The 27,859-nt window shown below is 50.1% G+C and overlaps 1 protein-coding gene across 1 annotated transcript in view; it reads right to left on the bottom strand.

The window, feature by feature from the left end:
* Positions 1 to 27,859, bottom strand: part of MYO1G (myosin IG) — a 1,030,638-nt gene that overhangs the window by 606,522 nt on the left and 396,257 nt on the right. The window contains exons 13-14 of the mRNA XM_069645825.1: positions 12,117 to 12,191; positions 8,422 to 8,554 (exon numbers count right to left, since the gene is read on the bottom strand). Coding sequence (XP_069501926.1) covers positions 8,422 to 8,554; positions 12,117 to 12,191 — 208 coding nt within the window. The remainder of the gene's footprint in view (positions 1 to 8,421; positions 8,555 to 12,116; positions 12,192 to 27,859) is intronic.

The following is a 27,859-nucleotide window of genomic DNA, read 5'->3' as shown; positions in this document are numbered from 1 at the left end:
AGTTCTCTTTGGGCTCCGAGGTTGGGCAGGTGCAGGCCCGTGGTACAGGCACTCGGGTTGGTATCTGAATATACCTTCATCCCGACTTCAGTTTCTGTAGCCGCTGGCTTCCATTTTGTGATTAACGGTACATTTGAGTTACAGGAATAGATTGTTGTGTCCCGGCTCCCGGGGTCTCTGTGAACAAGGCCCCATATTGTGACCATCCATCTTCCCTCAAGGTGCAGACTGAGGAGAGGGACAAGTCCTGCTTTGTAGGATGGTATACTCTCAAGTCCAAGGTCCTCGAAACTCAAGCATTGTCTTTATTAGATAACAGCAATGTACTCATTATTTAAGCAATATGCCCTGAGCGGCGGGGGCATTACCAGAGTCGGTAATGCCCCCGCCGCAAGGGGCATATAGCTATTAGTACCCCGGCCTGCAAAATCTGTGTGACCGGTGCACTAAAACCATTTTGTTTGTCCCGAAACGCTGCAGCTTCCAGAGGAGCACAGAGGGTAACGGATGGCTGGTAGACGTGCAGAACATTGGTCAGATAAAGTGGCACAGGGCCAGCAGGGCCATGCAGCTTAGACGACCGTGGTAGTATACAGGCCTCAGAATAAAGAATGATGAGTCGAATGCAAAAGCAATGCTGGGTGTGGGCATCATCCAGGAAGCAAGAGATCCCTCCGCAGAACGAGGAGCAAGTACCCAATGGACCACCAATCTAAGGGCCACGTGACATGCAAACGACTACTTTTTGCCCGTTATGCTTTTACTATATTCCAGATGTGGCCCACTGCTCACATTCCCAGGCAGACAGAGCTATTGTAGGGTGACCCGATTTAAAAAGTAAAAAACCGGGACATGGCAACTAACATAAAAGTAGGACTAACTCTTGAAACCTCAGTAGCGTTTGGAGGAGAAAGGGGGTTTAAGTGTTACTGTTCAAAGAAACACATATTATAATTATTTTATCACAAACTAACACTATCTTAAGTTGTAAAATTCAGCAGATTGTGCATTCCTGCCTGCCAGCTATGAAAAATTACTAAAAAAATAAATAAAACGGGACCACTACAGTTGCCTAAAGGGAACATAATCTTGAGACAGGGGGACAGAGCACCAAATACCGGGACAGTCCTGGTAAAACCGGGACGTCTGGTCACCCTAAGCTATGTGTGACCCAGGTATATTTGCATGACACCAGTTCGCTAGGGAGTGAAATACAGCCCTTAGTGTCAAGCTAACCGGGCGCTTCCAGGCTACAAGTAAGACCTAAACAGCGCTCCTCAATTTCCGTCCCGGGATATAGGAGGAGTCAGGCTGTAAATCCTGGGTTTCAGGAGGAGGCAGGTGGTGTGATGACGATTACGTCTTCGGGAATTTGAGGTGGAAGAGGATCGGGGCTGTGGGCGCGAGGCAGTGAGGAATCTTGGTTTCGCTGAGTTAAGTATCAGAAGTGGAGCGCCCCCCCAGTGCTGGGTGGAGGAAAGGCAGTCAGTGGTGTGAGCCTGAAGGAGCTCTGGGGGATGGGGCATGAGAAGATCTGAGGGTTATCGGCAAAATGGCGATAGGAGGAGATACGTGAGGAATGCTTGCACCCCGATGGGGTGGTCTGGAGTGAGAGGGGGAGAGGGTCCACATTGGACCCTTTTTGACACCCATGAGTGGCCACGCTCTGAGTCTCCACACGCCTGGAGGCTTCCATCGTCCCCCGCCAAAGACCAATGGATAGAAGGTAAGTGGGTAAGTGGCGGCGGAGAACATGGAGCATCAGACCCCCTAATAAGACTGGCCAGAGAGTGAAGACAACAGCCAGAAGAGAGTGGAATGGACAGCGCTGGGGGGGGAGCACCCCGCAGCTGAAAAGCGGGGCCCAGTAACCGGTGGGGCAAGGAGGACAGGAAGGGAGAGGGCAGGACAGTGGCTGGCAGATCACCAGCCAGTGTTAGGGAAAGAAGCATAACACCTCTCCCTCGCAACCCCTCAGACTCCTAGAGCCAGGCAGGATGGATGGCCAGGTGGGGAACACCACTGTACAAAGGAACATCAAGAAGGTGCGAACCGTCAAGGGCAGGGGAAGCAGGAAACACCAGGTAGGGACAAAGGGGGGACTCCAAGGTGCAAAATGCTGTCGCTGCCAGCCGGCCAGAGGCTGGACAAAGCCCACACACAGGCAGACAGAGCCCATGGCTAGTCCCTGGCCAATATAAGGAGCTGCCGGAACAGCCAGAGAGCACAATCAGTTTGGGACTCCGTACGGAGCTTCAAACAAGTATCCTGTGTACGCAGTTTACTTTTTCTTTTCCCAAGGACCCTCCCACCCAAGAAAAAGGGAGAAAAAAGAAGGAAAAGAGATACAGGGCATCGTCGTGGGAACAAGGCGGCGGCACAAGCCAGAGGGCGTAACCTCTGGACCCCATGTCCAAAAGTATATACATTATGTATTATTACTATGATTATAATGTTTTGTGTATTATTACGTAATGTGCAATAAAAACCCACTGCCTTTTATTGCCAACAATTACACAATGTTTCGTGTGGTCCATGGGGGATGATGGAGTCAGGTCACCAAACTCTTGGGCCCACCGGTTCCTAGCAATGCAACGGCGGGCGGAAAGATTTGGCGGCCAGTGTCATGTGGGGTTGAGAGATGAAGTCAGAAGAGGAAGCAGGAGCAGCGCTGTGGTGATGAAGTTTACACAGGCGGCGAGGGCTGTCACCAATATTTTGCCAACGTTTTGCCAAGGCTCAGATTTTGGCCGAATATTGCTGAAGCCAGATAGCTAAACAGGGCGTTTGTCAAAGACTAATTCGGGTAAAAAGGAAAAAAAAAATAAGCTCAGTTCAGAAAACGGACATTTTTCCAAATCACACTGAAAGTGCTGCTTGGTGAGAACTTGTACTCGTTTTGCCCCTAACGCTGTAGCTGAATAAGTTGTGCTGATAAAAAAAATGAGGGGAATCAAAGAAACAGGAGAACAAAACAAACGAAGCATGAATTTCATTACTACTTTCAAGTGTGTTTGTCAAGTTTCGAACTTCACTTAAAATCCCTTGAAAGGCTCTGGGTTTGATGTTGTCCTACTGTTGGCAAGTGAAAGGCTCTGGGTTTGATGTTGTCCTTCTGTTGGCAAGTGAAAGGCTCTGGGTTTGATGTTGTCCTACTGTTGGCAAGTGAAAGGCTCTGGGTTTGATGTTGTCCTACTGTTGGCAAGTGAAAGGCTCTGGGTTTGATGTTGTCCTACTGTTGGCAAGTGAAAGGCTCTGGGTTTGATGTTGTCCTACTGTTGGCAAGTGGTTTAACGGCATCATTTCTGTTGCCGCTTCCTCTATTTTCACCCCTGGCGCAGGGAAAATGCTATTCTTTTCTTTGCTCCTCCGCATTGACTTGGAACAACAGCCCACATTTCATGCACATTAAAAAATCCAAGAAGATTCTGGAAAGAAATGAACACCTGGAGAGGCCACTATAACCAATCAGGTTGCGCGGAACGTGGGCTGAATCTAATCGTTGAAATCCGCGTTCCGATCAATTTCTTGACTGCGCGGGCTTGCTCCAGACGCTCCCCGCTGAGCCCCAACTGCTTCCGGCCACCATTGCTAACATTTGAAATACGTTCACTTAGCTGCCACTCCTTCCACTCCTCGCTCCCCTCGATGCCGCGGCGTTCTCTCGCTGGCCACATACAAGAGGGGACATTTCTAGAGTTCCCTTTTCTATTTCCTTGCTGGCTATATTCCTTGTACTTTTATTTTGTGTGAAAAAAAGCGTTGTGCCTCTGACACAAACAATTCTTTTCCACAAAGAAAGCACCATCCGCACCAGGATGATAATTTATTTATTTATTTACTGTTCACTTGTTAGGCGCTTATAAAGCAAGTAAATTCTGTCTCAAAGCGCCCAAATAAAGGACATAATGTTTTGACTGTCGGGCTGTAGCAGGAGGTAACGGCCTGCTAGCTGCAGCAACAGGCCATTACAACCAACACAGTCCATCACAGTAGGCATTATTGGCTAAATAATGTTGGCAAGAGAAGTATTTCAAAAACGAGCTCCCTCATGTTGGGGGGTGGCTGAGGCTGCAGAAGAAGAGGTAAATGGTCAGTCAATTGTTACAAGAAGCAGAGGCGTAGACAGGGTAGGGCCCGAGCGGGCAAGGCACACACAAAATCTGTAATTGCCTGCTCAGCAGCAGTGTGTGGGCATTTACAGATGTTAATGTCACTGCAGTGGGCCAACTACATTAGCTTCAGGCCCCACTAGTTAGACAATCCTGGCTAGGCATGAGAAGGGCAACGGGGCAGCTACTGGGCGGGGCTGATTGATCGCCCGATAGCATTTTGTTTGTGGGAATGTCCAGAGTGGCTTTGGAGAAGGGAGGATGGGCGCCGGCAAAGAGCAGTCGGTTATGGAATTAGTATTGCTGGCAGCACATGCGTGCATTTGGGGGGTGGGGGTGGGGGAGGGCTTTTTTGACTTAGGTGCGGAGTGTGATGGGCACATGGCATAGGAGGACTTACTGTGGACTATCAAAGTAAAGAAGCCAGTGCTAGGGGGATGTGGGACAGACAGCTGAGAGAGCGCTGTGCGCCTAGGAGTGCTGAAGCCAGGTCAGAATGTGAGGGGTGCCCGGGGGGGGGGGCAGTAAGGTGTAGATGTGGAGAAGACTCCTCCGAGCTGTGTGACTCAATGGCGTCACTAGAGAGGAGACTGGGGGAGAGGCTGGGCCCCTCCTCTGATGAAATCCTGCCCCCCCCCCCCCGTGTGCCCTCTCTACCTCAGCCGGCTACTTACAGTACTGTGTCTGCCCACACAGCACACACAGGGCCACGATCAATGATGCCGCACAACAATGAAGAGCTGTTAAATTCCCCCTGCAGCCAAGAGCAGCCCCTCCAATCAGAATATAGCGCACGAAACAGCTAATGATGGGTCATTAGTGACTTAATGGTTTAGTGCCTACATTCTGATGGGAGGGGAGGTGCAGTGGGGCGTAGGCACAAACGATTCTCTGCAGGAGTGCTTCTGACGTCACACATTGCCCTTTTAAGGGCACCCCCTACTTGTGTCTATGGCCCCCCTCCTTTTGTCTGTGGCCCCCTCTGTGCCCCTGCTAAATTTGATTCCTGGCGACGTCACTGGTGTGACTATAGAGAAGGGGGCAAGTTTGTTCTTTGTATCGCTTGAATGATAGGTATTCAGCAAGGTATAATGGTGGGATGGGATGGTTGGCATTGTAGGGTGTGGCGGTAAGAGAACTTTGGGGCATGAAATGCTAATTAGAAGGTGGGAAGGGAGAACTTTTAGACAGCCAGCAGTTCCAGGGCACCTGCATTCTGCCACTCTGTGGAATGGGGTCGAGGGGGGGCGAGAGAGCGGACGAGTTTACAGAACGAGAGTGAAATCAAGTGGGTGGAGGCAGAGCCAGCCTTGTGGGGGTGAGCCGGGCGACCACCGAGCCGGGCGACCACCCGGGGCGCCTTGCCCCCCAGGGCGCCATTAGCCCCCGCCACGCCAGCTTGCAGGAAGTCTTTCAAGGGCTCCCCCGAGCTGGCGTTGTGAGAGACGGCGTGGCGGCAGGCACATTTAAAATGTGCCCCTCCGCTGCGGGCCCCCTTATTGACAAACGGGAGCCATTAGCCCCCCACCACGCCAGCTCGGGGGAGTCTTTCAAAAGCTCCCCTGAGCTGGCGTAGTGGCAAAAGGCGTGGCAGGTGCCTCATTGTCATTGAATGCACCCGCGGCGGCGGGCTCATTCAATGACAATGGGCTGCTGACGCGCCCTATTGATATCATTCCCTCCTTGCTGGAGCGAGCAGGGTAATACATAAATAAATAAATAAAGTGGCCCATCCTGGCCCCGCCCCTTCCACCATTTCGCCCAGGGCGCTGCTGTCCTTAAGGCCGGTCCTAGGTGGCGGGGCAGCTGTCAGTGCAATCATGGCCATAAAGGATGGATGCCAGCGGCACTTCCAGGAAATGGCATCAAGAATTCCCATAGGAGCAGAAGTGGTGTGTAGGGCAGTGGAGTGGCACGATCGATGACCAGATGAAGGCCTTGGAGGCGAAACATGCGTGGGCAGACGCCCCATTGTGGGGATACATCGTGCTTGCTCTGTGCATTCCTCACTCTGATGCCAGCTTTGTGTTTCTGTTCGATGGTTATGAGGTTTGCTGGAGAAGGCTCGTGGCTGTCCAGGGAGCCCCAGTGGAGGAAAATGGTGAGAACACTGGGGTGTAGAACGCAGTCAAAGATGAGTGTGCGCTCTGGGTGCGATTTGGCCCTCCATGGCACATTTCTAACCTAAAATAAGACGGGCACCTTTGCAGGCCCTGTCTGTAGAAAACACAAATAACGCACGCAAATGCCTCGCTTCCCTTCAACGTTTACATGAGATTTCCCTGGCGAGAGCCCCTGCCACTTTGAACCCTTCCGCCGCAGCTGTCCAGATCTTTTGTCCTGTCCAATCACATAACAAGATCCACATCTCACTTCTCTGCCCGTCGCTTTAGCAGTGTTTGCAACAAGAAGACCTAAGGCTCTAGACCAGTGGTCTTCAAACTTTTTTGGCCTGGGCCACCCCTGAGCAAAATTTGGGCAGGCCGGGTCCCCCCCAAAAATGCCAAATGGACAGTAAGACCAAATGGCTATGAACTATTGTGCGCCGTCACCGCACCCAACTCCCAGTATAGTAACTGGGCTCCCCCACCGGCTCCCATCACAGTTGCTGGGCTCCCTCATCCCACTCCTACCCAGTCCCTGGGCTCTCCCCACCCCCTCACAGACACTGGGCTCTCCTTACCCTGCTCCCACCACTATCCCAGTGCTCCCGTCCATCCTGCTCCCACCACTATCCCAGTGCTCCCGCCCATCCTGCTCCCACCACTATCCCAGTGCTCCCGCCCATCCTGCTCCCACCACTATCCCAGTGCTCCCGCCCATCCTGCTCCCACCACTATCCCAGTGCTCCCGCCCATCCTGCTCCCACCACAGTCCTTGGGCTCCCCAAACCGTTACCCAACACAGTGAGAGCTGGTGAATTTTTTTTAGTGGAGGGGCATAAATATTTCCCACTAAAATACCATAGCGACCGAGCGCAGCGAGGGAGCCCGAACCACGCAAGGTAGTTTCCCCCCCATTTTTTTTTAAAGAGTTGCATTTTAGAGCATACTTTATAAAAGAATGGGTAAAAAGCCAGACAGTTTGCAATTAATGCTGGGTGGTTAGGGGGGGGAGCATGGTATTTTTGACTGGATATCTATGATAGATATCCAGTAAAAAAAAATACCATCCCTGTTCCCTGGGCTCCACAGCGCCTCAGAAGGAGAACTGATTTTAGCAGGTGGGAATGGGGATTGTGCAACAAAGGCATTTAGTAGAACCCTCCTTTCCCCCCTAACCCCCCACTCGCCAAAATCAGCTCAATGGATCAAAACAAACACAGACGCGCACACACACACACACACACACACACATTCACTCTATCATTCATGCGAGCACCCATCACCATACACTCACTCATAACACAAGCATACATGCACAAATATTTAAATAAAAAATAAATGAACATAAACGTACCTTCTGCAGGGGCCTGCGCGTGGGGGCTGAACTGCCCCGCTCCAGGTTGCTCTGTCCGTATATGCGAGGAGGTGCAGGAGCCCCCCCTCGCACATACAGGCATGCAGACTCAGAGGGTGCCCTCGATCCAGCTTGCTGGCCCTGAAACCAGCTATGGAAAGTGGCATAGCTGTATCCTTGACGGTGTATGCCTCCAGAAAGGCGTTGGCATTAACTCTGAACCGCTTCTCATACGAAGCATCTGAAACGCCACACACACTGTGCTGCGCAGGCCAGCTACTGTGCGTTCGCCCCTAGTGTGTAATGGCCGCCGCCTCTCCCTACCTGTTGCTACTCAGGGCATCAATACATTTCTGGGTACAGACGTCAGACGCGGTTTTTCCAGGCTGTACCTGGCTTTGAGTGGTAAGTGGCAACCTTCCAATGGCCTCACAGCCCAGTTCATCCCTGCAAATGACTCTTGGCGCAAGAGGCAAACATGCTTCCCCCTTTCCTGTGCTCTTTATACTTCACACGATGCACCTATGCAATCCGACTGCCCCTCCCCAATCCCTACCACGCCCCATAAAAGAAGCCTCTTTTTTGAGGAAGAGACCTACGTGGTCTTAAAATCAAGAGACGTATGAGCTCTGCCAATATAGGTATGGCGTCGGCAAGGTCATGTGTTGCTGACTCGCCTTTTATTGCAAGGAACAGCAAGCTGCCCTGTTGACTTCAAGACCACTCAGTGGCAGGGGCTTAGTGGGGGGTGCTGCACTTGTCACAGGATTTTGTGAGAAAGGTTGTCTATCCTCAGCACTGGCTGCCCACCTTCACCCGCACAATCAATGACCCCGGCTCCAGCCCTTACCTTGCAGGCCAGGTTCTCGACCAAGGCTATCATGGAGTTCTTGAAGAGCGTGGCCGCCGTCTGGGGTCGCTTGGTGACCTCGGAGATATGTATTTTCCCCTCCGGCCACATCTCCCGCAGCACTGGGTTCCTGCTACAAAGCAGAAGGAATACTGGTAAGGAACCATGGCAATGGCATGACAGGCTCAATGTCTATTGGATATGGCAACGGTGTACGGGGGCCCTCATGGGACATAGGAGACTCCTCATTCACCTCTGCATCCACTCCAGTCCTATGGCCGACCAGACTCAAGCTTGGGGACCACACGGTACCCTGGAACGAGACTCCTCATTATGAGGGCAACGGAAGACATACTTGAGTAGATAGGCAGGGTCAGCGGCCCCTCTAGTAGGACTGTCTAATGGCTCAATTTCAATGGGCTTTTGTTTAATAAACAAATGCATTCTGGGATCTGTAACCTTAGATTAACGTACTGGATGGCAATGTATTGTAAATGTAAAGTGTAAGAAGAGAAACATGGGATCCCGCGTGACCCTGGGTCATCTGGTCATCCAACCAAGCATCATTACCTACATGTCCCTCTTCCTCGTCCAAGTACTCACCTATGAGGCCCGCCTTCCATAAAAGAACTTGAAAAAATATATGTTTTTACTCTGAGGTATAAACCTCCTACTTACCCATAATACACCAGTGTTTGTCTCCGGTTCGGAACACTAGTGTTGGATCAGTTTGCGTCCCCATCCTCGGCCAAGGTTCTCAAGTTTTGCACATGGTTCCCGACCGTAAGGGTGGGGGGGGGGGTGGACGCCTTGAATATCGAGTGGCCTCAGGGTCTCCTGTGTGTTCAGATCCCCCCAGACCCCTTGGAATCCGTCCCTGATTTTGCAGTTTCTTCAGTCTGCTCCCTTTCAGCCTATTGGACTTGTTGATATTAAGCACCTAACGCTGAAGACGGCTTTTCTGGTTGCCATCACCTCTGCACAGTGTCTGGGGGGGATTGGGGCTCTCCATTGCCGCCCTCCTCTTCTTTGTATCTTAACCTGACTGCTTGGTGTTGCAGTGTGATCCCCAGTTCTTGCCTAAAGTAGCCTCTAAGTTTCATCTGTCACAGTGGTGCTCCCCAGCCTTTTTCCTGCCCCTCTGTCCCTGGAGGTGGTGTTGTGGCCCTCCCTTGATATGCGTCGGGCTGTCCTGTAGTATCTGGACAGAATGGAACCTGTTCGGCGTTCCAGCCGTCTTCTGGTGACCTTTGATGCGGCTGGTGCAGGGAGGAAGGCGTCGGTTGTTTCCATTAGGGGCTGGATTAAGTCTGTGATTTCTATGGCGTATTTGGCCTCTGGTCTTCCTGTACCTTTGGGTGTGCAGGGTTGTTCTACCAGGGACATGGCTGCTTCCTGGGTGGATGCTCACTGTGTTTCGTTGCATGAGATTTGCAGGGCGGCTATCTTGGCGGACCCCAATACTTTTATTATGCACTACAGGCTTAATATGGGCAATTGTATGGGTGGTTACTTTGGAGTTGGGGTGATGTCCGTGGCCTAGCTGTGATGTTCTATTCAATTGCACAATAAAATTGGTGTTTTGCATTGATTCCTGGGTGCCCCCTTGCTTTCCTGCTTTCTTTGGGCCCTTCCACTTGGTTTGGCTTGGGTATGCCTCATAAGTGAGTACTGGGACGAGGAAGAGTGACGTGGAGGTAATGCTCATATTACTTACCGATAATCCTCATTACTCCTAGTCCTACTCTTCCTCGTTACACTGTTGCCGACCCTCTGCACCCTCCCATGGTGTGGAAGGGCCAGAATTCTGTCCAGGATTGTTATGTACTGGTGTATTGTGGGTAAGTAGGAGGTTTACACCTCTGGGGGAAAAAATAAGTTCCTGTATGGGAGGCGGGGCCTCATAGGCGAGTACGGTGACGAGGAAGAGTAGGACTAGGAGTAATGAAGATTACGGGGGAAGTAATCTGAGCCTTAACTTACCTGAGCGACCAAACAATGCCCACTCATTCATGGCATAGAGAGAGGCAAACTGACCTCAGGTGGGGAGGAAGGATAGCTCAAGGGCAACCGTTTGTCTTGGAAGCAAGACAACACAGCACAACAATAGTTCGAATCCCGATGCCGCACTTAGAAACCACTCGCTGGTATTAAGTGCATTATAAAAATAACAATTACACATGATAAATTACAGGGGGTAACAGAGTGTATGCAGGGAGAACCAAATACAAACTCTTCCCAGTACCACACACTGTTGTGTTCAAACATATTTTTCCCAGGAAAAGTAGTAGCATTTCTCAGAGTGTTGCGCCACGATGGCTCACGTTGCTCCACTTTTTTTTTAAAAGTCCTACTACTTTTTTCAGACGGCAGCTTGATATGCTTATTTCTGGTGATACCACATTCAACTGGTATGTTAAGGAGCCCCCCACTTTTTTTAGGACTTGACCCCAGATCGCCCCACAATATGTATGGAAATAGATGATAATGAGGGGGTTTGGAGTATGGCAGCTGGGCAGTGATCTAGGGGTCGGTATTGTCCAGTTAACTAGTTATGTGCTTTGAAGTGGGAACAGAAGGGGACTGATACGTAGACAGGACAGGCAACTCCCCAGCTAGCCGAGTTACAGCTGTGGCCTAGTCCATCACATGACAGGCTGAGCCAGCCCTACCACGAGCCTATCAGAGGCATCAGCCTGTTGGGACCTCTCCCAGTTCTGGTTTGGCCTCGCGTGGGGTACAGTAGACGCCATTGCTTCAGGCAGGCCAGTGATGTGGAGATCTGCAAATTGCCCTTCGCCGGCTCTTGGGTGGCAAGGAGGATGGAATGGCCGAGACACATGGGAAGCATAGACGGCTGGCGCGGCTTGAGACGAGGGCGAGATCCCAAACCACGGAGCATTTTCATGAGGCGGGGGGGGGGGGGGGGTGAGTGAGACTCTGCTGCAGAGAAGGACCTACCTCACGATCTTCCTTCATTCACAAGGGCTCATGGTCTGCTGCGCCCTCCTACGCACCCTCTTACCCTCACAGGCACACACATTCTCACTTGCAAGGGCTCATGGTCTGCTGCGCCCTCCTACGCACCCTCTTACCCTCACAGGCACACGCATTCTCACTTGCAAGGGCTCATGGTCTGCTGCGCCCTCCTACGCACCCTCTTACCCTCACAGGCACACACATTCTCACTTGCAAGGGCTCATGGTCTGCTGCGCCCCCCTACGCACCCTCTTACCCTCACAGGCACACACATTCTCACTTGCAAGGGCTCATGGTCTGCTGCGCCCTCCTACGCACCCTCTTACCCTCACAGGCACACACATTCTCACTTGCAAGGGCTCATGGTCTGCTGCGCCCTCCTACGCACCCTCTTACCCTCACAGGCACACACATTCTCACTTGCAAGGGCTCATGGTCTGCTGCGCCCTCCTACGCACCCTCTTACCCTCACAGGCACACACATTCTCACTTGCAAGGGCTCATGGTCTGCTGCGCCCTCCTACGCACCCTCTTACCCTCACAGGCACACACATTCTCACTTGCAAGGGCTCATGGTCTGCTACGCCCTCCTACGCACCCTCTTACCCTCACAGGCACACACATTCTCACTTGCAAGGGCTCATGGTCTGCTGCGCCCTCCTACGCACCCTCTTACCCTCACAGGCATACGCATTCTCACTCTCGCTGCCACTCACCTGTTATACATTAAGCGTTTGAAGTCCTGGAACAGGGTGTCCTTGTTCTTATCAATGAACCCTTCCACTGAGTACCTGTGGCAGAAAGACAAACCCAGAATGGAGGACAGCCATATTAGGAAGTAACACCAGTAAGGCAAAGACCAACGCATCACCACACCCGAGGCAAGAAGCAAGGAGAAGGCCATGAGCATCAGATGGTCCTCAGCGGTAGCTGGAGTTAGGCCGGGGCAAACCGCCCCATGCCAACCGGTAGGGACGGCCCTTCGGGTAGGCCAGCCCGAGCTCTAGAGCAGCACTTAGACCTCAGGACGTCTTGCCCAGGGCACGAAGTGCACACAAACTACTACAAGGTAGAACACCACTAAAAAACCTCTGATTTGCAAATCAATGAATACCCATTCCAGCGACTAGTACTGCGGTGCTTAATTTGTGGGGGTGTTTGCCAGGGCTCAGCCCTGGTACTTATTTCTGAGCACCCGCCACGGCACTTATTGTCTCAGGCTCAGAACATTGACTATGAAGTAAGGGTAGCCAGAGCATCCATCAACCACAATGAGCAGGTGCGAGCTGTAGCTTAATGCCAAATGTGTCGACACTGTGGGGAGCAGCTGTGGGTGGTGGCAGCAATGGTGGGGAACTGCTGTCCACTGTGTCACAAGCGTGCTAGAAAATATTTGGGCCCTGCTGCTTATTTTCTTACAAATGAAGCACTGTAGTACTGGCAATCCAGCAAATTGTGAGACAGCTTTTGAATACCTCTGCGTATTGAAGGCTACCTGAATGCAGACTGATACAGCAACCACCAATACAAATACTACAATAGGGCCACAAGCGTGCAATCTTCTGAGTGATAATGCTGCACTATACTGCGTGCTTTGAACTGTCGGAATCATTGACATGATGGCCCCTGCCTGGGAGACTTGAGCGGCTGGAGCTCGCAAGCACCGGTACCTGGGGTTCTCTGTAGTGGGCTGCATTTTCTGATGTAGCCATGTGCAGAGCTATGATGTATTATGCCTGTGCCCCTTTGTGGTTTGGCCCTTCTGGGGGTTATTTTGTGGCGTGGTACCTGGGATTCCTCTGCCAGTGTCAACATGGCCAGAGGCGTAGGCAGCGTAGGGCCTGAGTGGTCAAGGTACACCCAAAATCTGAAAATGCCCACTCAGCAGTGGTGTGGCCATTTAAAGATATTAAAGTCACTGTGGTGGGCCCAACATTACCTTCAGGCCCCACTTGTTAGACAATCCTGGCTACGCCTCTGGCTCAGAGCACGAAGTAAGGGAGCTGATGGAAGGACAGGGCTGCACGCTGACCAGAGCCGAGAGAAATGTGCCTCTGATGACGGCATCAGGCAGGGCCCCTAGGACACTGAAGCCATGCCCTGCTACTCTGCGTATGTCCTTTAAGATGGCTCTGGCGTGTTGACTAGAGACACAGGTGCTTGCACAGTAGCGTTTCCAGCCACAGCATACATGGCAGGAAATGGGAGATCTCATGCACAAACTACTGACGATGCTATTAAGATTTCACACATGACCACCAGCATGCAGAGAGCACATCCTGGGACCTATAGTTCTACATGTGCTGAACAAATGAAGGGCTTCCAGCCCCAGAATCCAGGGTGCTTGAAGCTGACATAGCATTGCTGGCTGAAGGCTCCACACTTTCCATTGGCCCACTAGCAAGGCCCTTAGATGTTTGAAGAATGGATAATGCAAGGACTTTACTTGAGCTGGGAGGCGCGTGACTTAAGACCCACCATGGAGGGCACCTTAAAGAGGAGGAGGGGTTTAATGGCCGCATTTATCCCAGTGCAGATAAAACCAGAAAGGGGGGCCACCTCTGCGTTCATAAACGTACAATTCCTCTAAACTGCTCTCTTAGTCTGACACTGACATCCCAGGTGTTAACATAACCATTAACAATGAGAGGCCACACAGACAACCCCCCATACTTTGGGTCCAAAGGAGGTACATTCCATTTAGAAAAATATGCAGTGCTTAATTTGTGGGGGTGTTGGCCAGGGCTCAGCCCTGGCACTTATTTCCGAGCTCTGGCACTTATTTCTGAGCTCAGTTTGATTAAGTTGTATTTTGACATCTTTGTTATTTTAATTGTCAGTCAGTTGTAGTGACACGACAAGCGACAACAGTGTGGCCTAGGTTGGGAGGTCATAGCTAATTATCCCTTTTCATGAATAACAATGAGTTGGACAGTGGCAAGGTTGGTCACGCATGCTGGCCATTGCTGCACACTGCTCCACTCAGCCTGCGTTGACAAGGGTGCAAATTCTCCATCTTAATAACCAGCAGCACTGCCACAGCAGGGTGGGTCGGCAGCAACACGACATTCACCAGTGAGCAGCCCCAACACATGGACCAGGTCAGTGAAAAGTTCAGTGTCGAAGAGGAGGGCCTGTCACGAGCAACAATCTATACAAGAAGGCCATACTGCAGTGTTTCACAGCAAATGCCATTGGTTCAGTAATGATTTTGCCTGTATGTGTCCATTAATTCGCCATAGGAGGAAAGCACGTTTGCTCTTTTGTCTGTAGTTAGGTGGTCAATATGTTCCACTTTCCACTGATAGATTTAGAGCAAAATGTTAGCGATGATGTGTTTTAAAGAAACACTTGAACATTTGTTATTTCGAGCCACAGCTAATGTGTTACCTCGACACTGACAGAGTCCGACCATTCATCACCTTCTATGTATGTATGGAGCAGGCGTGGGTGGCGTCCACCCCGGTGTGTCACAGGCCTGCTACAATATTTGGGCCCTGGACCTTATTTTCTTACAAATTAAGCACTGAAAAAAAGTCTATTGTAGCTGGAGATGGGGTACCCCCCACAGATGGTCTTTGAGCTGCATGTGGTGAACGGCACATGAGGCTGGGCAGAGCGGTGTGCAAAGGACGGCTCGTCTTTGCATTAAAAAAAAGACTTTAAATCGCTCTCTTGCCGATCAACTCTTCCAGTACATGGGATATAGATAGGCCTGCCAATAATTCGATTTTTCCATAACTGATGATGTAATATTATGTCACTGTGGCAGCTTTCAGTGGCTGGCACAGAACCAGGACTTAGATAGGAAGCCTGCTGTCAAAGGATTCTGTTCTATTTCCAGAGAGAAATGAACACTGTGGGTACTCTTCCTCTACTGTAGCCTGCCTCTTGGCTTAGTACAGGTCCAGTAGTTCAGGGATGTGTGGGCCCTGTTTGGCCTGAGTCCTGCTTCTAATCATGTTCCAAACAGTGAACACAGAACCTAAATATGATGGCTGGCTCACTGAGGAAGTCTAGAATATAAGGGCCATAGTTTCATGCAAAAGACTTCAACCATTCCCAGGTGGGAAAATGGCAACCCTCAAAGTTAATAAAACGCTCCCCATAGTGGTGACCTTATTCTAGTGCTATTGGGGGTTTCAGGGCGCCCTCTCGGGGATTTGCAGCTCATTCCTGCCAGGAGCCAGTGGCTGAGCAGCATGCTTGGAATGGCTGCGTATGTCACCATGATTGAACATTTGGTGAAAGGTACACAGGTATCTTGGGTTGAGCATAACAGCATTGTTCAGAATATACGAAGCACGCAATCAACACCTACATAGCATAATATAACATCATGATTACATGGCAAGTCATTTATGGCAAGCCATAATTTGACATGAAATAATATAATGAGACTTGACATAATCAGGCTCAGATCAGGCAAAGCCCTTCTCGTCATTCCAGTGACAAAATCAACCAGCGTGGGGGGCTGCTGCTTCTCAGTCCAAACACCCACCATCTGGAACTCCCTCCCATGAACCACCCGCGGCATAGAGGACCAAATCGCCTTCAGTGAGGCTCTCAAAACCTTGCTCTTCCCATCGGCACCCTCACAGACGTAACCCGGATCTCATTCATGTGCAAACTATTGGCCACTCCCCGTTGGGCAAATCGGGCCCACATGAGGAGCCTATCTAGGTGGTGACACGGCTCCTCTTAAACCAGGCCTCCATGAAATGCGCTGCACGACTAAATCTAACTATGCCTCCGTCCTCCTTCACCAGTCCCTCACGCACTGCATCCCAGGGAATAGATCTGTGCCACAACTGGAGTTCCGTCTGCACGGCCACAGACATCTGTGATAAACACTGTTTGACCACACCCACCCTAAATATACATCACCATTGGCCTGTGTGGCTCCTCCAAAAGAATACGGCTGCGTCCCACTCAAAGTTCGGTCCAGCCATTCACAAACCCTGACGCTTATGAACCCTCTGACTCTTTGACAATTTGTCACAGCAACTGTCCCCTCAGCTGATAATTGCGGGCTGCTCTTAGAGACCTAGCCACTCCCTACGTACTTTCGTTATGGTGACAGATGCACACACACATATTTTAAAACTCCTTTCATCACTTCTCAATCCTCTGACTACGGTCTTCCAAAGGGCGTTCATCCTCACGGCGCTCGGTCTCCTACTGCACTGCGTCCATGATAATCAGGGCCCCGCCTACATCAACTGGCTTGAATGTAAGTGACGTATTGTTTGGGACCAGCATAAAATCATCAGCCATCTGGCAAAAAGAACTTAGTTACTGGTTAGCGTTTGTGAACAACATGTATTTAACAGGTGATCTTGAACGTATGGGTCATAGGAGCTCTTCGGCCGCATCCAAAGGTGATCATATAAAGATGCCCAAGCGTCTTCCGTATAAGATATTCTCAGAAATGTGTGCGCAGGGATGAAACGGCGACGAAACAGATCGACTCATCAAAATGTTGTATCATATGTATCAGATGTTGGCACGAAGGATAACCCTAATTCGAAAGTTTTTAGCTTGACGAGACTCTGAGTATAACTCGATAAATTAATGATTACGTGTTCTTGGCATGTGTGTCTGGGTGCGGGTGTTCTCATCGATTGAGGTTCGTTGGTTCCGTTCCTTCTGGAGGTCTACCGCCTGCTTAGTTCTTGTTGGCTTGACTCCATAACTGATGTTGCCCAATGGTTTGGTTCTTCAGTCGACCTGCTCCATCTTTGGATATCTTCTGAAGTGGACGTGCTTCTTGTATAAGGAGCTTTAGATTGCGTTGATGTTACATTTCCTGAATGTTTGCTAAGAGGATTGACTGTTTTAGAGGTTTACGCTGTCAAGTTGAGCATACAATATGGGGGTATAACGTCGTCTCATCGCCAGTAATTTCTACGACTGGCTTTTAAACGTGTACAGAATTACGAAAAAGGTAAACACCATTTTTAGGGGGGATTGGAAAGGGCAGATAATGGGTAGGTGGGTAGGGAATATGTAAACATAGGTGGGGTGGGGTGGTTTGGGGTGTAACCCCCCAAAAATAAAATAAATACATTTGATGGCTTTTTCGTAATTCTTTACACGTTTAAAAGCCAGTTGTAGAAATGACTGGTGATGAAAGAACATAGAGCCAATATGGGTATCAAGCACAGTTCGTATATTTTCATTATAAAGTGTCTAATCACTGCCAATTTTATCAACCACAGGGACCATGGTTTGTGGAATGGGGTTTTTCCACCCAGGATAAGGTAGAGAAACTGGAATGAAAATAGCTCATATCTGCCTGTTCGACAGGTGACACTTAGCCTACTAAAAAAACCTCACCATTTCACATTGCTGCATGGTAAAATCACCCTGTCCTTTTGCAGGGACACTATTCTCTGGGCGTGGTTGTGGTCTATAGGCACTGCTGCCATGGTCTGTGGGTGATGCTGTGTTCTTATGGGTGCAGCTGCATGCTACTGGTGCTGTCTGTAGGTGTTGCTGTGGTTTTTACTCCACTGTGGCATGTGGGTGCTGATGTGGTCTGTTGATGGTGGTGTGGCTGCAGTTAGAATGGTCGTGGTAAGCAGGTAGGGGGAGAGCACACAGGCTATCTCCATTCGCTTGAGTTTTCACTGCCCAAACATCTAATCACTTTGTTTTATTAACTGCCCTGATCCAATTACTGTGATCTAAGCGAATTCATTGTCCTCTCAGAGGACCGTGATCAGTGCTTTGCTTCTTCAGTCCTGTAGTTCCACTCTGCAGGACGTGCAGCTCCCCATTCTTGATTCTTCTCATCTTTCCCTTATTTCTTCCCATGTTTAGGGGTCTCATCTCAATCTTATTTTCTCTTCTTCCCTGTTGACTTATTCTGTTTCGACTGTCCCTATTTACTCCTCTGATCATCATCCACTTATCTTTTCTATAGTTTCTCCTCCCTGTCCTTCTATGCACCTTCTGCTCTATCTCAGCACCATACTTATTATCGCTGCTGTTAATACTCCTCTATTTGTTTCGTCCTGTATTTCTTGTCTTCTTTCTCATTCATCATTTGCAGCTCTTCGTGTGGAAGATGCTGCTTCTCTACTCTCCTCCTCTCTTTCCTCTTCTCTCGAGACTCTTTACGCAGCTTCTTCTTTTTCAGCTACTTGTCAACCATCACAGCCTTGGCTTACTCTGCAGCTTCACTCCATGTGACAAACTCTTCACCACTTGTCACGTTGTGTGACGATTCCGTAGATGACGTCCCTTCACCGATGGGTGAGAACCCTTCTCATGTGGCCAGGGCAGTGCGGCCACAGTCCAATAATCCTCCTGGGGTTGGAACGTAGCAGGAGGATCACATGGGACGGGATATCTCTCGTGTGACGGGGGATGACATGGAGGTGAAAATACGGTATACTCCTTACCAAACCCCCATACACTTACAGAGCCCACAGGATAGTGTAGTCCTTACCTCCCCCATGTTATGCTGTAGGGTCAACTACATGAAAGTCACACCATGTACTGATTCGAAGAAGAACAAGAACTTCCTAAATGAATATCAGAGCAAAACAACTGGGACAAAGAAGATGCACAGAAGAATGCTGAATACTGTGCAAGCAGTAACAGCAGGCTCTAATCAATGTGGACAATTGAGATCGCTTACCAGTATAAAGATGAAAGAAGCATTTCAAATGAGGTCAAGCCCACCATGGAGGAACCGCAGTCACAAGCAGTACGAGAGGAAGTTCACAAGGCAGGCAGAGCGGTACTCTGAGAAGGGAGCAAGAAGGTGAGAAGCCGGCCCCAAGGAGAGAGACAGTTCTCTCCATGCAAGGAAGCAAAAGATCCCGGTGTGCCTGGCCACTGGGAGATGCAAGGAAGCAAAGCCACATCCCCAAAAACCTTACTTACTTCTGTAGGTCCACAGAGGAACGCGAGAGGATGGTGAACCCAGACCTCCCCCCACAGCAGACAGCTGGAGTTGTGACAGACCCACAGCCATGGCGGACCAAGAAACAAGGTATGCTGGCTAATGGGTAGATGCTGGGGCCCCAAGAAGCAGTAGCAGAAGTTACCTGAAGAGGAGGGACCCCAAATACATGGCCAGGGACCCTGGTGGACTACAAGGAAGTCCAGGAGAGTGGGAGACAGAAGAAAGGCGAGTTTGGAACCCACACCCATATGAAGATTACATCGAAGGGAATCTTCCCTGTGGCAGTATCTGGGAGGTGAAGACAGCAGGGCTGCAACAGGTACAAGAATGAGAGAGAAGAAGCAGTAGTAGAAGTTACCCAAAGGGTAGGGACCCTGAATACAGGGTCAGTGATCCTGACAGACAAAGAAGCAATCCCAAAGAGTGGGAGACAGAAGAGAGGCAAGTCTGGGAACCACACACGTGAAGATTGCATCCAAGGCAATCTTCCTCGTGGAAGTATCTGGGAGGTGAAGACAGCAGGGCTGCAACAGGTACAAGAAAGAGAGAGAATAAGCAGTAGTAGAAGTTACCCAAAGGGTAGGGACCCTGAATACAGGGTCAGTGATCCTGACGGACAAAGAAGCAATCCCAAAGAGTGGGAGACAGAAGAGAGGCAAGTCTGGGAACCACACACGTGAAGATTGCATCCAAGGCAATCTTCCTCGTGGAAGTATCTGGGAGGTGAAGACAGCAGGGCTGCAACAGGTACAAGAAACAGAGAGAAGAAGCAGTAGTAGAAGTTACCCAAAGGGTAGGGACCCCGAATACAGGGTCAGTGATCCTGACGGACAAAGAAGCAATCCCAAAGAGTGGGAGACAGAAGAGAGGCAAGTCTGGGAACCATCCAAGGCAATCTTCCTCGTGGAAGTATCTGGACGGTGAATTCACCAAGTCTGCTACAGGTGCAAGGAAGAGAAATAAGGGTCTGGCACCCCCACATACAAACACATTGTATGCACAGAAATCCCCTGAGTCATAGCACCTGGCAGGTTAGTGCACCAGGGTGGCTAGGACTGTAAGAGAAATAAGATCAAGAACACTGAAACCAAACCTGGGGAATGAGAGCTGAGCAATAATACTCACAACTAAACTAATCTTCAAAACCACAGTGTCTGGCAGGTTAGTGAACCGGATTGACTGTGAGAGTAGAAGAGGAAAGGGGAAGGAGCATATACCTCCTTGAAGGAAAGTACACATTGTTACCTGCCAAGAGGAAGGAAACCCTCTCTTGGCCATACCACCAGGAGCTGATAACCTGCAGGAACAAGATTGTCCATCCTTTTGGAAGTTGTTTTGGAGAACGAGAGACAAAGCCTCTTGAAGAAAAGTAGACATTGTTGCCCTCCAAGAGGAAGGGAACCCTCACTTGGCAATACCAGGAGCGGACAGTCTGCAGGGCCAAGGCTGTCTATCGTTTTGGAGTTGTTTTGCATCTTTTGAGAACTTTTGTGTTTTGAGCTACAGTGGAACTACTGATCTATCAAGAAGAAAAAGTCCACCACCTGTATTTTCATTTACGTTATTGGTGTGAGGGTTAGAGATAGGGTTTTGGCACGACGGTGGACTTATTTGCTTTTGACATCCTGACCAACCCATTAGAACATTTTGTTGAGGCAGGGAAAACACCTCTTAGCATTAGGGCTAGTGAGGCATTTTCTCAAACCTTCTTAAGTTGAATAAAAATGTATGATGATCAAAATGCCAGCCTTGTGTCGGTCTCTTACGTCTGTGGGACCTCCAGATGATATGGGGAACTAAAGAGGAGACGTGAAAGAGTGGGGCTTCCCTTCCCTTTAAATGGCTGGCCTCTTTGGGAACCCACCGCCTTCTTTCTATGGCTTCCAGAAACCTGGGGATCTTGTTTGACCGCTTTCTAACTTTCATTCCCCAAACCAACCTCAGAGCTCAAAAAACAAGTTTGCAACTCCACATGTTGTTAAAAACTCTTCCCTTGGTTGACTTTGCCTCACAAAATCGCTCATGTCTAAGCCCCAATTCTCTACTGCAACTCCTCGTACCTAGACATCGACAAGTAATATTGAGCAGTTACTTCTGAAAAGGAAGGCAGCCAGGCTCATTTTCTCTCTGCACTCTGGGCTCCCATCACAGCTGCTCTGACATCTCTGAAATGACCCAGAGTGCACCAGGAGGCCAAATTCAAGGTCCACCGATTTTGGGTGAAGATTCAGAATTGGATGATTTGTTGTATAATCAACTGAACTGAATTTTGGAAGCATCTTTGGTGGTGAAAAAGATAATTCTATGTAACTGGAAAACGACTGTAATACCCACGAAAGACATGAGGTTAGCGGAAATGTATTCAACTTGCAATACTGAAAGGGTTATTATGATCCTGCGGAAGAAAGAAAAATTGTTTGATAAAATATGGAGTCGTTTTCTGAGTTTTGACTGTGCATGAATTAATACAAATGATCAGAATATGGCGCTATGGAGGAATCTGGATATTAAGATAACTCAACCTTTAAAATTTTATGATTTGATGGACTGCTGAATTGTCCATTTATATTTTGAGATGATATATATATTTTTAAAATTCTTTCCTTTCTTCTCAATTCTGTTTATTTTGAAAAATGTTGGATATTTTAAATTGGGATTTCGTTTTTTGGGGGAAGGAATTGTAATTGCTCATTGTTCAAACATGTTAGTTGAGATATTGATGTGTTGTGTTCAAACATCTGAATGTATTGTAAATAAATAAATAAATTGTAATAACTTGAATACATTTTTTTTTTAATGGAATCCCCGGTAAATGTCTCACCGACAGAGGCCAGACCAACCTGGCGTACAAGCGCCCCTGCCTCTTTGAATCTTTGAACTTGCTAAGCTCCCGAAAGTTCTGCGGAAGTCGGGTGCACCTTTGCTGTCTGTTTCCCCATTTCCTTCCTACCCGTGTCTTAGCTCTTGCACTATCTGAAATGTCGCTAGGCCGAGTACGATAGTTAACTTCACTTTCTTTTTTTCATGGCCTGTAAGACTGTTTTGTATTTTCCCTTGTCCCCTGTCATGAAGCGCTTTGAAACAAATTGTGTATAGGCGCTATATAAATAAACTATCATATCATATCATGGGTCCAACCCCGAGAATGAACACCTACCCACTTGATATCAGGCTTGAACTTTCCTTCTGGAGATTCGACCCCAATCCTAAAGCCTTGGCTGGCTGCTGTCAAAGGCCTTCCAAGACAACTTCAAACTCACACCCGCCTCTCTCGTGTAGTTCTGCATTGTATTTTCTTGCCTACTTATTAATTGCTGATTTTAATTGGCGATCGCCGCAAACAGACGCGCTTTGTGGCGGTTATGTCATGTTAATTGCTTGTAATATGGATATACCAAACAAAGAACCAGAGAAAAGGTGCTTGTAAACCCTTTTTTTCTGCATCGTGTAGCCACCGGCTCTGCTCCCACCCCCTGGCAGCCCTGGATCGCCACTGAAGCTAAAACCTCCCATTTCATGCGTGTGGATAGTCTCACTGGTAAGAGTAAGAGGCTGGGAAGTGCATTCAAATACAAAGACCCATGTCAATAGCCGAATAGCACGCACACTGCTTTGGCCCTTTGGTTATATACCCAAGCTGATGGAGTTTCAACTCAGCCCTGGCACAAGGTACTTCAACTATCAGGTGGAACATTGGACTGATGTGAAGGATGCTGGGTGGGTGTGATGGATGGCTGCTCTGGGGATGGGTGGGCAGCCCAATCCAGCGTCTACTTTTTTAGTTCTAGCTCCACCGTGGCACCCAGACGCCACTAGACAGCAGTGGTCGAAGTGAGCGGAAACGGCCAGGAGCGGTGTTCCACTTGGTACATTTCCATCACTGCTAGACAGCAACATTATAGTGCCAGGAAATGACAGTCTTTTACACCAAGCTCTCCAGTGCTATATGTAATGGCTGTTCGGCTGCAAGCCTGCACAGAGCGCACCCAGCATTTCTCAGCTGGTGTGCGCGCGCGCATACTGGACAGCACGACAGTTTATGCTGTGGGCTTTCTGCAGAGGCGGGGTTTGCCTAAAGTAGGGCCATGCGAGTAGCTTGCTGTGTACCTCGGCCCTCTCCTTCCCCTAGCACTCATGCCCTGTACTCGGCACCCTAGACAGACAACAGCTCTGCATCCAGCCCGCCTGCACTCTCCGCTAGGCCGGCATCTCCTGTCCCTGGGCCTCATAACCTCACCAGAACCAGCTATCACACTGCCACCCCACTGCAGGAATCCCAAGATTTACCCTATTGCCAGTGCATGCAGAGCAATTAACACTCCCTGCAGAGTAGCCAGTAAGATAGCTCAGGGGGTTCAGCACTCACTACTGCGATCTGTGTGTGATCTGCAGGTCACAGGTTTGAATCCTGGCAAGGCCAACTCAACCTTTCATCCTTCCTAGATCGATTAATGAGTGCTTACTTCGGTTGGGTAATATTGTATGTAAATATGTCCTATGTAAAGTGCTTAGGCGTAAGTGCTATGTAAATAACACATCATTATTACCCCCTCTCTCTCTGACACACACGCTGCCTAGTCTCACCCTGCATCTTCCTCCTTGACTCCCAGCCATCACTCTGCCCACTTCCCCATAAGGCGTAACCCCTGACTAAGCTGCACCCCTGAGCCTCCCTGCTGCTGCCAGGGAGACCTGCATCGTTTGCAGCGCTGCAGCGGGGCTTGCAAACTGCTGGGATATGTGTTCATTGGGGTGGGAGACTGTGCTGGCGCTCAGTGCAAGAGTATGTCTGGGTGACTGTAGTTGGCGTGTGTTTGTGCATCAGTTCGCTCATGTGTGTTTGTCTGTTTCTCTGTGTATAGAGAGGTCGAAGTGGGAGGGAACGAAAGGGTACGACGTTCCCTTACTTCTCAGGGAAATCAATCATAGTTCCCTTACTTTATGTGACCTGGAGTACCGTTGCAGAACGGTAGGAAAGGCCACTAAAAAAATAAAATATCAGCTCCCCTCCTGGGGACTTGAACCTATGCTCTGTGTTAGCAATCACGTGTCAAACAGCACTGTGCTATCTCACAAGTGCTGGCCAAGTTCGGTTATTTTAATGAACTGCTTGCGAATGAAGCCTATTCCCAGGCAGCAATCTGGGAATTGGGGTAGATGCTGGGGTGCTTGTGTAGGCAGAAAGGTTTTTGCATGTAATGGGAGGGGCGCATTTAGTCATGGGCCTATCCCTTCACAGGTGCGAATACTGGGTGAAGGTGAGGCCACATAAAGCTGCCCGCTGAGGGGGCAATGACACACTAGGGGCGTCATGTGAATGTATATTCTTTCACTGTGTGTTCTTTGGTCTTGGGAGAACTTTTGTAAATCACAGCTTTTTGGGGTTGAGGGAAGGAAAGGAAGGACCTAGGCAGGGGGTTTGAATTGAGAGGGAAGGGAATGACTGTGAGTACGGGGAATTGAAGGGAGCAGAAAAAGGGGCGGGGCAGAAAAGGGGGCGGGCAGCGGAACATCGTTCCACTACTTGTATTTTTAGACTTCGGCCACTGTGTATGGCTGCAGCAGGGCATAATGCCACACCGGAGGGTATGTAATGTCTGGATGCCACATGGGCCAGTGAAACCAGGGCCGGCCTTAGAGGCAGCAGCGCCCTGGGCGAATTGGCGCGCCCCTGGTCAACAGGGGGAGAGCGAACGTTTGACAGAAGAAGAAGGTTGCGGGCGAGGTATCGCTGGAGTCCCCAGGGGTGACGTACATCCTTGGCCCGACGTTAGGCAGAGCTCACTTTCCGAGGGGAGGCTTTGGCGAGATTCCTGAGCCAGCGGCCCTGCCCTGGATCATCGGAGGGGCCCCGACATCGGATTGGTCCTGGGCCACCACAGTTTGGGCAGGAGGGCTACGACAGGGTCCCGCGGGACTCCTCCAGCTGCAGTTACCCATGGTGGCAAACAGGCTTGGCCGGGGGCGCAGGATTGCCGGCTGCGTAGTTGCTGAGATGTGGAGGCCCCCCGCCCCGGGCTGGTGTGTAACTCGCTGCTGGACAAAGGCCACAAGGACTTTCAGGTCAGGATTTGCGAGCCAGCCCCTGACGGTGGGTGCCCATGTTGATGAAGGGGGGGAGTTGTTGTAACTGAGTTGCGGGCAAGGGCTGGGTTCCGCACCCCGGTCTGGTACTGCAACCAAATGGCCCTTCGTGGTTTGAGGTGACTGCAACTTCCACGCACGCGCCCTCTAGGGGCTTGGAGGGGGCCCGGCACAGGTGGGCCAGCAAGGAGAGGAGCTTTGGGAGGGGGAGGGGCATCGCCTAGCCTTTTGGCACTGCAGCAGTACAGGAGATGGGCCACATGATGGCTAAGGTGGGGGTGGCATCCCCTCAGCCTGCACCAGCCAGAGGTACTGTGGTCCCCTCCACCAAGGACAATGTTAAGGATATTTTACAGGAGATCAAGGCCCTGAGGGGGGACATCCAGGCCTCCAACTCAGACCTGAGAGGCAGGATGGAGGTGCTGGAAAAAAGATTCGAGGGGATCGAAAATGATCACCTCAGGGTCGAGCTATTTGACATGAAATATGAGGCAAGGGTGACCGAAGTGGAGCAGCGGGAGGAGGATTTTCCTTTGAAGCTGGACGATCTTGTAAACAGGGAGCAGAGGAAGAATCTGAGGGTGTTTGGCCTGAAGGTGGTGCTTTGGAAGACCTCGGCGGCTGCCAAAACCAGAGCTGATGGTAGCCCGCTCGCAGGTCAAGCTTAGAGAAGTGTTGCGTGCCTTGAATGTCGGCCAGCAGATCATCAATGGTAGGGGTGTGGAACCTCTCCCTCTTCACTGATTTATTGGGAAGACACATGTCTACACTGATGCACACTTCATGCAGGCTTTTGGGCTTCCGAGCTACGATGATGGGGGAGACACATGGTGAGGGCCCAACCGCATTCTCGATGATACCAGGCTCTTCCAGGTTGCATAGTTCTTGTTCCACCATCGGTCTTAGATGGAAAGAGGCCCAGCAGCGTTTCACCGCCATTGGTTGAACTGTGGGATCGATGTGTAGGCATAGCTCATGAAATCAGAGGCAGTCCATCCCTTCGACTATATCGGCAAACCATGCCAGTAGGCCCTCAATGTCTTCCACATTTACAGTAAATGCGAATTTGACAGGATCAAGCTCTTCGGCAGTGTCACGGCTCAACAGAGTGACAGTGTCCATGTCAGGGGCATAGTAGTGGTATTGGTGTATCACTTCCTTACACAAAAATTCATACTCCGGTAGGTCCAAGGGATGGGCAATGCTTTATGCCACTGAACTGACCTGTGCTCATGATGTTGAACGAAGCTCCTGTGTCAATAATTGCAGGCCTGGGCTCTCCTTCGATCAAAATCCTGCAGCGTGGCTGCCGACGCTTGGATTGCTTGCATCCCAACACTGAAATGATGACTACATCGCAATCGTCATCTGAATCTTCAGGTTCGGGGTTGTCTTCGGTGTCTGCTTGCTGCACCTAAGCGCAGCGTTGTTTCTGGTTTCTGGACGGTGTAGCGGAGGCACCTGTTTTGCATAGCTTGGCAAAGAGTTCAAAGCACCCACATCTGCTACACTCTGCCCCCCTAGCTGGGCACACACTGTGATGTGGCAAAATGCCTCCGCAATAGTCGCAGGGTCTCGAGGTGAGAACGGCGGACTGTCGCTCTCTCTCCCTTGGCCACGGGTCTGCGGTTGGCTGGCTGGAGTTGATCCTCCTGGGGCAGCGTTTCATGACAGCTTTCACCTACTGGAAGTCGAGGGTCTGGAACGCTGCTTCCATCTTCCCAGCTCTTATGGCGCTTTTTCAGAATGGCCGAGCTCCATGATGCCCTGTAGTGGAATTCCAGGTTCCATCAGGATCTGTCCTTGAAGTTTGTTCGAGCGGCAACCTTGAATTATTCGTGCCCTCACCTCACTGGTCTCATCCGCTAGAGCACATGTGGATGCCATCTGCCATAATAGTACATGGAACGTGCCAATCGGCTCCAGCGGTGCTTGCCGCGCCTGCCATAGCTGGAATCCTTCAAAATCGGCATTCGCCTGCGGGTTGAAAAAAATCAGTGAAGACTGTCTTAGCGCTCTCATATAAATTGTCATTCGTGGGAGGAGTTCTAAAAATCTTGTGTACGCCTGGGCCTGCGTAGAAGAGTAATGCAGATTTTCTCTGTCTGTCAGTGTCAAACTCGTCACCCATTTCAAAATAGAGTTCTAGTCTTTCAGTACAGGTGGCCCATTTGGGCCGAAGCGTCGAAGGCGTCCCCTGAGCTTCAAATTCATCAATGGGGCCTCCGGGCGGGCACATGAGGGATGGGCTCATCGTCTGATTGAGCCATACTCATCGCTAGTTGGAGGGTCTTCTAATGGCCTGACTGCCAATGAAAGGGGCAGAGTGTTGACACTCTTGCACACACAGAGAGGAGACACATACACAGAGCCAGTTTGGGTGTCCGGTGACTCTGGAGCCCGTGCACTCTGGTTCCACCTTTATTAACCGTGGTGAGGCTTTCGGTCGTCACCACG

Source organism: Ambystoma mexicanum, chromosome 2p (assembly GCF_040938575.1).
Source record: "Ambystoma mexicanum isolate Mex_15411 chromosome 2p, UKY_AmexF1_1, whole genome shotgun sequence".
Lineage (NCBI taxonomy): Eukaryota > Metazoa > Chordata > Amphibia > Caudata > Ambystomatidae > Ambystoma > Ambystoma mexicanum.
This window is presented reverse-complemented; position numbering and strand designations above follow the sequence as displayed.